Raw genomic sequence first — 12,755 nt, 5'->3', positions numbered from 1 at the left:
ACTGCACCAAGGTATAGGCTGTTGACATAGTCAAGCTTGGAGATTATGAGTGTAAGGATGGCTTGCAGTTTTTGTTGGTATTCAAAGTATGGGAATAAACAACATAGTGTTTTCAATGTGTAAAAGACACTTTGTTTGACGTTATTATAATGTGGTATCAAGTATAATTCTGAATTCATTGTTACCCCAGTTGCCTTACTTCTGTTGATCTTGTTGGAGGACCTCATATTTCTTAGTTCATATGGCAGTCGGCTAGTATTTTTGCTTTTGTCTGCAGGTCATAATCTAGGTCTTTGTGGTATTGAGCTTTAGATAGCTATTACCCATCTGTTTACGGCCCAAATGCAGTAAACAAGTTTTAAATTGTAGAGGTCATCCAGGCCATCCAGTCATAAAATTATTATGGGTGTCATCTTCATAGTTGTAATAAGTGAGCTTGAATGACTTAATGAGGTTTGCTAAGAAGGTTAGGTAGATGTTTAATAATAGAGGGGATATGATGGACCCCTGAGGGGCGCCACAGTGTTATTGTGAGGAACTGATATGAACGGTGGTACCAACATTAGTTCGCAGTCACAGTTGGGAGGCCAAAAGCTCAATGTGAATTATGTGAAATCTCTTCTCACCTTTCGCATATGGTATGTCAAAAAATAATGTGTGGTGTGATAACATTGCACAACTGTTCAGGACATTGAGTCATGTTGTTCTTAAGTCAGCAACTTTCATGACCTTTCCTTTTCCCGATACATATGTGGTTGTCACTTACTAAATCTACCAACCATTCAGACACAATGTCCAATGAGGAAATTTCAAGATTCTAATATGGCATTGTACTTTGATTAACCTATTGGGCTGTAGCAGTCATCAAAAGTCAGGCACAACTTTCATTTGACTGCCATTTTTCCAGCCTGTAGCCTTTCTAAGGAGCACCGGCCTGTTGTGAAATATAACGTGGTGAGATAAGGTATTTGCGCTAGAGATTTTTCTTTTGTTTTTCAGGAGCCATATCATTTGTTAGGTTAATATGCCTGCTGCAGAGAGCTGTAAATACCCTAATAACAGTGGTGTGAATCCAAAATGACCAAGTATAGCCTGCGATGTCACAAAGGCCTACACTATCTGGCTAGCTTTCTTTAAAAAATGGTTTAATATCTTGATAATCCTTCCAGGGTGAACACGCTGGGGATTAATCTCCTTGAACAAAATATTGTGGAAACCATAATCAGGGAATATGCGGCTGAAAGCATATGTATTATAGTAGACCTCTAGACATCTCTACGCAACATTTACTAACATTTTCTGATTTTTAGATATTATAATCTCAGATCTATGTAGTAATAATTTGCTTTTTAAAATGTCTTAACTCCTTTGAAATTCAGCTTAATGCTTACCTAATTTATGGCCTTTGCAAATAAATTGCTGTAATGAGGTCCTCTGTAATTAATCTACTAAATGCATAATACTTAGTGAAGTGTGGGAATACTGGGTGGAAGGAATTTTCTGAATACTCACGGATTCCATAATTTTCCTTCACAGAAATGTGAGGAAAATTTGTGATTTAGCCAAGAGTTGGTGCTTGCAGTGCATTCTGGGCAAGAAAAGTTATCAGAATCCACCAAGCCACACATCTCAGACTAACCTGGATGCCTTGTTTTCAGAAATGTCTGGGCCTGGAAGGTTTCCCTGAGTGCCCAACGAGTCCTGGCCTAAATACTGCAGCTACCCACCATCACCAAAATGGATCAATATGCAAAATGTTAATGCTACCTTGTTGCGTTTGAGCCCTCTGCTTTAATGGGCAATATGCCTGTCACAGAACTGGGATACTATTGTTACTGGGAGAAGTGTAGGAACTCTGTGTGGTAAGACATGTGTGGATTTTCGCTAATTCCATTAGTGCGGTCTCCACTGACTTGTAATTTGATGTGACATCCGCACTCACAGCAAGCGCGCAATACAGCCAAAAATAGAGAACAAAAATCACTCTACTTTGGAAAAGAAGACCTTTCTTGTTTTTTCACCTCAAACATTTTCTTTTCCAGTATTGTGGATGACTCGTTGAAGTCCCCAGCATTGTAATGGTAGTGCAATGACATCAATACATTTTCCTCTGCCCTAAAGCAGGTAAAACCCACAAAATCTATGCAGACTGATGTCCTATCAAACAAGAATTGGCCACATTGCACTAACATCTTTGTTCCATGATCATATGGGGACTAGTCTAGTTCCAGAAGGTCCCCTGTATGGTAGGCTTCTGGGACTGGAGAACAGCAAAAAGTTCACTGTCCTAAGAAGGTGGCAGCTGCTGCTCATGGCCATGTGCAGCCAAAAGAAAATTTCAGTTGCCATACACGGTCTATCAAGAAGGGCGCTAGGGAGAGAATAAAAAATAATGGGAGGTACAGAAAAAATAGAGAGAATAGGTTCTAGAATAGGAGAAGGCGAGAAAGAAAGGGGAGCAAATAGAACAAGCATTTGCACTGCAGTAGGTCTTGCATTTGCAAGAGTTTGAGCTATTGGCATTGTAATTGATGATGCCTTTTATTTATGCGTTTACAAAACCTGCAAGTGGTACGTAAACACCACTTGCAGGTTTTGTAAACACATCAATGAAAGGCATTGCCATTTACAATGCCAATAGCTCAAACTCTCGCAAACGCGAGACCTTAAGCAATCGCGGCACCCACACTTTAACTTAGGATATTGAAAGCTAAAGCGCGGATGCCGCAATTGCTTTAAAAGTAAAATAGAAAATAAACTTTTTCTATTTCTTTATTTATGAATCAATTGCGGCACCCACGCTTTAGCTTTCAATATCCTAAGCTAAAGCACAGGTGCCATGATTGCTTAAAAAGTAAAGAAATAGAAAAAAACGTTTTTTTCTATTTCTTTACTTTTTAAGCAATCGCAGTACCCGCGATTTAGCTTAAGATGTTAAAAGCTTAAGTGAGGGAGCCGCAACTGTAACAAAGTAAACAAGCAGAAAAAAAATGGCAGCCTCACGCTTTTTTTCTTTTTAGTTACTTTTGTTACAATGGCGACACCCTTGCTTTAGATTTCAGCATTTTAAGCTAAAGCGTAGGTGCCGCAATTGCTTCAAAAGTAAACAAATAGAAAAAAAAGTGCACTTTTAAAAAATGTGTTTACTTTTAAAGCAATTGTTGCACCCGACCTTTAGCCTAAGATGTTCAAGCTAAAGCCCAGGTGCCGCCATTGAAAATAAAAAAAAACATAAAAAGAAAGGCATGCAGCCGCGTTCGGCCAGCATGTAATAAAAGAAAAGCGCGGCCGCCAAGGGAGAACGTGTCCTGTCCATGTTGCAGACAGGACAAACCTATTTAAGAAAATGGTGTGTGGAGGCTGTAATTAAAGACTACAGAGTAACAACACATGTAATGGTGTGTCCACATGTGAGGTTACAAGCAGAGAAAGGCGGTACTAAAGAGGGACTACTAAGTCTATTGACCAATGAAAAGTCACCATTTACAAAGGGCAGGGACAGGAGCCAATTAAAAAGATGGGTGGAGATTCATGCCCTTATCTTGAATACAGCAGGTCTCGAAAAGACAGCGCAAGCGTTGCCTAGGCGAGACCTAAAAAGCAAGAGCAATCAGGAGAGAAATGAAGGGGAAGATGGATGCAGTGGCAAACAGAATTGGCTATTGGGGGAAAGGGTGAAAGAAGCAGGCATGGAGAGAGATTATAAAATACAGCCGCAAGGAGGTAAATGTGTGCTAGATACACAGAGAAAAAGGGATTGGTAAATTTAAGTGGAATGTATAACTTATCACGTGTTTTTGCCAATACAGCTTACCCAATGTGATTTCAATGTACAGCTTTGCACTTATTTTCTAAAATATATTTTTGTGTAAGATCCAAAAACTACCTTTCATAGTGGTCTGACACCCTATCAAGCCTTAACCATTGTTACTTGGCCCACATTGCTTTTTACAAATCTCTCCACAATGGTGCTGCCTTGTTATTTGTTACTACATGGTCTTGGTGGAAAGTGCTGATGCATTCTCTTTTAATGCAGATTAACCATGTCTACATTTGCTGGTATAGTCGCTGGAAGCAAACCCTATTTGCAGAGAAAAAGAGGTTCTTTTATGGAGGTGATTGGTCTTTCTATTGTACATTTAAATATGGCAGTTTCTAAACTATTTCATAACATTTAGCTGGACTTTAATCTGCACCTGTAGTAAAGATGTAAAGTTCCTTTACATGTACATATTTTCTATTTCTAGTACACATGGCAGACTTCCATGCTTTCTACATTTGTCATTCAGAAAAGTGCATGCTTGTCCAACCAATGTTAAGCACGTAGAGGGTGCCACCTTGAGGATTCAATCAAGGAGTCTACTGCATGTGAAAGAGAGGAGGATGTCCATAATTCTGGAAGTGAGGGACTCAGTGGCATCCAAATGGGAGGTACCAAGCAAGCATTGTCATGGTCAATGCTTATCACAGAGCAGTACCCTAGATACAAAACTTGAAACTACCATTCAGAACCTTAGAGGCCATGCTGCTGTCTGCCCGTCTCTCTTAGAGTACTAACAATGGTTCAAGCTCAAAATTGCACAAAAAGCAAATATAACTGATATTGAAGAAAATATGAATGAAGCAAACCTAATAATACATCAAAAAATGAATTATAAAAAAGAGAAAATGTAAACAATTTGAAAAGGATACCCATACACAATCAAACAATATATACTGCAAAAACATATTTTACTAAGACAATGATATAAAAGGACAATAAAACAACGAACAAGCGGTGCTCATACTGTTACACAACAGACATTGAAAAAGAACACAATTGACAGAGTAAACAATAAGACAATGGCAGAGGCAGATGAATTAGCATAACAACGGGTCCTACGATATGAAAAAACTGAAGTGGCAATAAATGCTTCCTTTTCGATGTATGCTAAGGATAAGCGTCAAAGGCGTTTCGACAAGACTAAATTAATATGGTCATCATCTGAACAGACAAAACAATTATCAGAGCATCCGGTAGAAAATCTTGCTCGCTCGAAGTCAAAAAATAATTTGGGAACATGAGCATATTTAATTATAGCCAAAGAGAAGAAACTGCATGAGTAGTATTGGATTTAATCCGGAGTCTGGCCATTAGTATGATGGGAGAGCGTGTGAACAAATCAGGGCTCCCACATGAGAACTGGTGCAAACTTAAGGATTGTTTGAGAAGAATTCAAGGTAATTATTCTTCAATACTGCCCAACCCATCTATGGCTTCTCTAACTGGAGAAGAACAAGTGTCCTCAGCCAGGCCACAGGACTCAAATTGACCCATCCAAGGCTTACACAATCACCTGTCCTTTACCATGCTTGCCTGTCTTAATGGCCAATGTCTAACGAAGGTCTCCTTTTGTACATCACGTTTTTCACAACATGCCTGTAACTATGAGGGGTGTATCCAATGCCAAATTCAAAGCCTGCTCATTTCCATGCATTGTCACACCTCTATAGTAAACTAACAACTTGCCCTGTGAAATGATATTTAAATTCTACTTAGTTTTCACCATAGTAGCCCTAAATGTTTAAAACACATGGTCAGCCACTAATTTCCAAAAATGTCCATGACGGATGTGCTCCAAGCTCTCTGTAAAGTTATTTTAAATTAATGGGAAGTTAACTTGAGACTTATAGAAATTATATGGTAAAGAAAACTCCACACTTTATAAAGAAGGTTATGTTTCTTAAATTTAATTGATGTAAGGTTTATCTCTTACGGCCTTCCTGGTGTGTTGATTTCCTGAGGCACCATGTTCCGGGTAGGACGTCCTTTAGTGAAAAAAATGTTGTGTGAAGACTGAATATCCTCCACCACAGGTAAGAGGTATGGGAGAGAACATTCTGAGCGGAGGTCAGCTTGCTTTTATTAATTTATTTTTTAACAAAAATTTCTTCATAAGCTTTGTATTACACAACGCTTGAACAGTTTACAAAATTCCCAAAGTTGCGAGTCGGCTGACTGTACCACTTTAAATTATATCACTTAAATGGGATTTAAAGTAGAGGGGTGTGAAGTTGGATTGTGTAAAGTTGACTGTGTGTGTTTCAATACATAACTTAAAAAATGTAATGTATTCCTTCACATAGATCAACATGGTGTGCACCCTAAATATTGAAACCAGAATATCAATGGCATACAATATTGAGGACTGAAATCGCATCCAAAGTATCGACGGGTAAGTAAGTAGAGATTTTCTATACTTTACTCCACACACACACACACATATATATTTATTTCAACCTCTCTGTATTGCCAAACAAGGTTTCAACTTCAATTTTAATAGTGCAAGTGCACAGAACACAGAGTGCCTCCCCAACACATTTCGGTAACAATTAACCTTGATCATGGGTACCATCAGCAAATCGGACCAATAGGTGAGTTTGAATATCCTGTGATGACTCTCCAATGAGTTCCTCAAATGAGCAATGCATTATGGTATCAATAGTTTAATTAAATCCTTAATGGATTGCTATGGTACAAATAAACAAACAACGCCTGTTCTCCCGTGTCCTCATCCTTCCGAATAGCTGAACGGGCCCCCAAGAATGCAGAAATCTGTGAGAGCGACCTCTGCCCATGATCCACGTGGGCAGTTTAGACAGCTCATTTTTGCATATTGGTGCAGTTCCTGTACTGCTTTGGGCAAGCCACCAATATTTCATCCTACTGCCATACTCCCACTCTCGGAGAAAGACTGCACTCCAAACAAGGCTTCAAATTCAATTTTACTAGTGCAGGTCGGGGAGTCATCACAGGATATAAAAATTCACGTGTTGGTCCTATTTGCCGATAGTACCCGTGATCAAGGTTAATTGTTACCGAAACGCGTTGGGGAGGCATGCTGTGTTCCGTGCACTTGCACTAATAAAATTGAAGTTGAAGCCTTGTTTGGAGTGCAGTCCTTCTCCAAGAGTATGGAGAGAGGTTGAAATTATATATTAGATTTATATATATAGGCTCTGACAACGCAAAAACATCGTGATCAAGGGAGCCTGACTCCCGAAACGCGTTGATGGAATGCTTAAATAAACAAGCCTATGAATCTATGCTCGTGAGTGCCTGGATGTTTTCAGCGGAAGGTTAATGGGACTGGAAACTCATCTTTATAATATATATATATATATATATATATATATATATATATATATATTCTCCACAGCTCCCTCGCGAAGGAAACAAATGGGTCGCACTCCACGGGTTATATTTTGCAATTTTTTTATTTTCTCATTACATTCCACAGGCAGATGTTACGATCTACGCGTTTCGGTATTTCAAATACCTTGCTCACGATCAACCGTTCACTTGACTCCCCCTCCATGATATACTTGCATTACATTGTATTCATTACATCACTTCCTGTTAGGGGTTTGTCAGTGCCTCTTAGCTTTATGGGACATGTAGTTTTTTACCAAAATGTTAACCTTACTCCTTATTTGCCCAATTTTTGCAAATTTCACATCACATTGATTATGATTTGAGATATTCTGACACACTAGTGATGCTAGGATCCCTCTAGTGGGATTGATTAATAGTATTTCATATCATGTTTGATTTGATGACTAATTTACCTCCGTTAGTACATAAGCAGTTGCAATATTTACTACTGATATTTTCCCTCTAGTGGGATGACATTACGTGTTTGATTTAATAGTCTTAATTCAGAAACAGTGACTTAGGTATCTTTGATTGCTAAGAATTAGACTCTTATTGCCCCTTAATGAGACTACCTTCTAGTCACCAAAGTTTCACCATTTTGCTTTTTTCAGGTTCATATCATAGTATTAGAGTCCCGCTTATGAAATTCAAACATTAGTAACATTTCCATTCGCATCATTATACTTTTTCGCGTGTCATACCCAGTCATGATGCTGTGAGTATACATTGGGCAACAAACAATTTATCGAAGCGAAACTCTCACAAATGTATGTATAACTCTTCCGACTGATTCAACCCATACGGCGTTAAGGTTCGTAGGTTTAGGATATGGCGGGATTCCTTTTGTCTCAAGAGCCTTTCTCTGTCTCCCCCTCTTTCTTTCTTGGGGACACTTTCCAGACCAAAGAATTTTAATTGGCTCCAGTCACTTCGATGATACAGTTCCATGTGTTTAGCTATTGCATTAGCCTTGTCTTTATGGATGGTAGCACGAACGTGTTCAAGGATGCGTTTTTTCAGTTCGCACACTGTGCTGCCCACATACCTCATGGGGCATGGGCACTCGACGACATAAACAACATGTGTTGTTTTACACGTGATCAGTTCCTTTATCTCCCAGTTTTTTTTGTTTGACATTTGTACTTGTTTAGTCGGTTTGGCAATCTGACACACCTTGCAGGCATAGCATTTCACAAACCCCGTTGTTTTTAGCCACTCATCCTTTTTTGTTTTCTTAAAATGGCTATGAATCAGATGATCCTTGAGGTTCTTTGCCCTTCTGTAGGTGATCGTTGGATGTGTTCCCACAATGTCTTTCACTGTTTCATCCAATTGAAGAAATTTCCAATTGCGTTTGAGAATGTTAGCAATTATTTTGCTTTCATTTGAATAGTTCATTATCATGCGTATAGGTTCTGATTCCTCTGTTAGTTTTTTGGATTTTCTCTGAAGACATTCCTCTCTGCTTTTTTGATCTGTTCTTTCCCAGCATTTTTTCACTATGCCATTGTTATATTTGCGTTTTTTGAATCTCTCCGAGGTTGCAGTGCTATGTTTTTCCTACTCATCATTTTCGCTGCAAATCCTTCGGGTTCTCAGAAATTCCCCGTAAGGGATACTGCTGATCAGGGATTGCTGGTGGAAGCTGGTTGCTTCTAATGTAGAGTTGGTGGCAGTACATTTACGATGCAATGTTGTATGTATTTGATGTTCTCGTATGTAGATCTCTGTGTCCAGAAATACAATCCTCTCATTGCTTATTTCATAGCTAAACTTGAGGTTTGGTATGCTGTTGTTCATGATGTCGAAGTATTTCTGGAATTCTTCTTTGCTGCCGTCCCAAATGATGAGTAAATCATCTATATATCGAGTCCAGCTTATTACTTTATTCAGTGCTGTTTTATTGCTGTTACTCCAAGCGATTTCCTTCTCCCACCATCCCATCGCTAGGCAGGCATAGCTGGGACTGAAGGAAAATCCCATCGCCGTCCCGCTGTTTTGGGAGTATAGTTCATCCCCGAACATGAAGATGTTTCTCGTCAAGCAGATCTGGATCATGTCCAAGATCATTTGGTTGTGGTTTGCAAATTCCATTTTCCTTTCCTTTAGGAAGTAGTTGCACGCTGTTAGACCCATGTCATTCCCTATGTTGGTATAGAGGGAGATGACGTCCATGGGATTTTCCTTCAGTCCCAGCTATGCCTGCCTAGCGATGGGATGGTGGGAGAAGGAAATCGCTTGGAGTAACAGCAATGAAACAGCACTGAATAAAGTAATAAGCTGGACTCGATATATAGATGATTTACTCATCATTTGGGACGGCAGCAAAGAAGAATTCCAGAAATACTTCGACATCATGAACAACAGCATACCAAACCTCAAGTTTAGCTATGAAATAAGCAATGAGAGGATTGTATTTCTGGACACAGAGATCTACATACGAGAACATCAAATACATACAACATTGCATCGTAAATGTACTGCCACCAACTCTACATTAGAAGCAACCAGCTTCCACCAGCAATCCCTGATCAGCAGTATCCCTTACGGGGAATTTGAGAACCCGAAGGATTTGCAGCGAAAATGATGAGTAGGAAAAACATAGCACTGCAACCTCGGAGAGATTCAAAAAACGCAAATATAACAATGGCATAGTGAAAAAATGCTGGGAAAGAACAGATCAAAAAAGCAGAGAGGAATGTCTTCAGAGAAAATCCAAAAAACTAACAGAGGAATCAGAACCTATACGCATGATAATGAACTATTCAAATGAAAGCAAAAGAATTGCTAACATTCTCAAACGCAACTGGAAAATTCTTCAATTGGATGAAACAGTGAAAGTCATTGTGGGAACACATCCAACGATCACCTACAGAATGGCAAAGAACCTCAAGGATCATCTGATTCATAGCCATTTTAAGAAAACAAAAAAGGATGAGTGGCTAAAAACAAAGGGGTTTGTGAAATGCTATGCCTGCAAGGTGTGTCAGATTGCCAAACCGACTAAACAAGTACAAATGTCAAACAAAAAAAACTGGGAGATAAAGGAACTGATCACGTGTAAAACAACACATGTTGTTTATGTCGTCGAGTGCCCATGCCCCATGAGGTATGTGGGCAGCACAGTGTGCGAACTGAAAAAACGCATCCTTGAACACGTTCGTGCTACCATCCATAAAGACAAGGCTAATGCAATAGCTAAACACATGGAACTGTATCATCGAAGTGACTGGAGCCAATTAAAATTCTTTGGTCTGGAAAGTGTCCCCAAGAAAGAAAGAGGGGGAGACAGAGAAAGGCTCTTGAGACAAAAGGAATCCCGCCATATCCTAAACCTACGAACCTTAACGCCCTATGGGTTGAATCAGTCGGAAGAGTTATACATACATTTGTGAGAGTTTCGCTTCGATAAATTGTTTGTTGCCCAATATATACTCACAGCATCATGACTGGGTATGACACGCAAAAAAGTATAATGATGAGAATGGAAATGTTACTAATGTTTGAATTTCATAAGCGGGACTCTAATACTATGATATGAACCTGAAAAAAGCAAAATGGTGAAACTTTGGTGACTAGAAGGTAGTCTCATTAAGGGGCAATAAGAGTCTAATTCTTAGCAATCAAAGATACCTAAGTCACTGTTTCTGAATTAAGACTATTAAATCAAACACGTAATGTCATCCCACTAGAGGGAAAATATCAGTAGTAAATATTGCAACTGCTTATGTACTAACGGAGGTAAATTAGTCATCAAATCAAACATGATATGAAATACTATTAATCAATCCCACTAGAGGGATCCTAGCATCACTAGTGTGTCAGAATATCTCAAATCATAATCAATGTGATGTGAAATTTGCAAAAATTGGGCAAATAAGGAGTAAGGTTAACATTTTGGTAAAAAACTACATGTCCCATAAAGCTAAGAGGCACTGACAAACCCCTAACAGGAAGTGATGTAATGAATACAATGTAATGCAAGTATATCATGGAGGGGGAGTCAAGTGAACGGTTGATCGTGAGCAAGGTATTTGAAATACCGAAACGCGTAGATCGTAACATCTGCCTGTGGAATGTAATGAGAAAATAAAAAAATTGCAAAATATAACCCGTGGGGTGCGACCCATTTGTTTCCTTCGCGAGGGAGCTGTGGAGAATGGATTAGCAGCGTGGTTCAGCTGCAGGGCGCCGCACCCGTTTTGAGCGCTGTCTGAGTGGCAAAAGGAACCGGCAATGGAATATATATATATATATATATATATATATATATATATATATATATATATATATGCACAATGTCCTATTTAGAGAGAGGCACCTTCCAGTTGCTGCATGCAGTGAGACCAGGACAGGGTCTCGCTTAGAATTCACCCGCACAAAATACGCAAGACTCCTTTTGGCATTTTTTATTGCAAATGCAAGCTCCTACGCGTTTCGAACTCTGCTCTTGTTCACGGTGAACAAGAACAGAGTTCGAAACGCGTAGGAGCTTGCATTTGCAATAAATGTCATCTTTATGAAGCCAAAAGGAGTGCTGCGTATTTTGTGCGGGTGAATATATATATATATATATATATATATATATATATATATATATATATATATATATATATATATATATATATATATATATATGTGTGTGTGGAGTTAGGAATCTATACTTCCCTATGAGCACTTATCTTTCGATATTCTGTCCTCAATAGTCTTCTGCCTCAATACTCAGAGCGTCAGTATTTAGTGTACAAGCAGCCACTAATAAAACAAAACATCAAAAAGCTTTAAACCCTTTCATACTGCACCTTTTTCCCCACAACTATTTGGAAACAAATGCACCTAAAGTTCACAACTTTAATGTATGATCATAGCTGAGAGCCGTGTCCCCTAAAAATATTGTTCTGGCTACGGGCCTGGCGTATGGAATAACAGTTACAAGGTAAGGATGGCCCTGCTGCTTTACGCGTGGAAAAACAGTGGTGTGTTAAGCAGGAGAGATTCTAGGGAGAGATAAACAATTGTAGTATGATACGAGTTAGGGCAATAGCATCCTTGAGTAGTCTGGAGATACCCCTTTCAGAGGACCTTTGGCTTTTTCCCTGATCTCATGACAGCCACTACAAATCCTTTTAAACAGTAGGTGTGCAATAGCACGCAGGAGATATATTCAAAATTATATCATTTCTTAACATCGTCTCAGAGTCTGCAATTGATTACCTCCGTCGTGTCCTGCACCCTTGTCCTCACTCTCAGTCACCTCGTGACCCTTTGTACAGCACGCTCTGAAAACTTGCCCACACTGGTATCCCAGCAAAAGGTTCTGCTCACAGCTCTGTCCTTGAATTTGTGCATTTTTTCCCAGCAGGCAACAACTACAACATTTCTGTAACAAAAAGAAAATAAATAACATTTGAAAAATAAGCAGCAGGTGTCTGTACAAGGAAATACTGCTTTTATTTCAAAAAAATGTTCTAGCTTAACAAAATAACAGTATGTGCTATTCTGGAAACATACAGAAAGTCTAAAGAACTCTCAAAATGCTCAAAATGTAACATTAGGGTTA

The 12,755-nt window shown here is 39.0% G+C and overlaps 1 protein-coding gene across 2 annotated transcripts in view; it reads right to left on the bottom strand.

Moving 5' to 3' along the window:
- FBLN1 (fibulin 1) overlaps positions 1 to 12,755 on the bottom strand; it is a 911,174-nt gene that overhangs the window by 720,595 nt on the left and 177,824 nt on the right. For both annotated transcript variants that reach the window (XM_086952749.1, XM_086952748.1), the window contains exon 4: positions 12,410 to 12,575. In XM_086952749.1, the coding sequence (XP_086808875.1) occupies positions 12,410 to 12,575 (166 nt within the window). The remainder of the gene's footprint in view (positions 1 to 12,409; positions 12,576 to 12,755) is intronic.

Source organism: Lissotriton vulgaris, chromosome 1_2, assembly GCF_964263255.1.
Source record: "Lissotriton vulgaris chromosome 1_2, aLisVul1.2, whole genome shotgun sequence".
NCBI lineage: Eukaryota > Metazoa > Chordata > Amphibia > Caudata > Salamandridae > Lissotriton > Lissotriton vulgaris.
The sequence above is the reverse complement of the archived record's forward strand: the minus strand, read 5'-3'. Positions and strand labels throughout refer to the sequence as shown.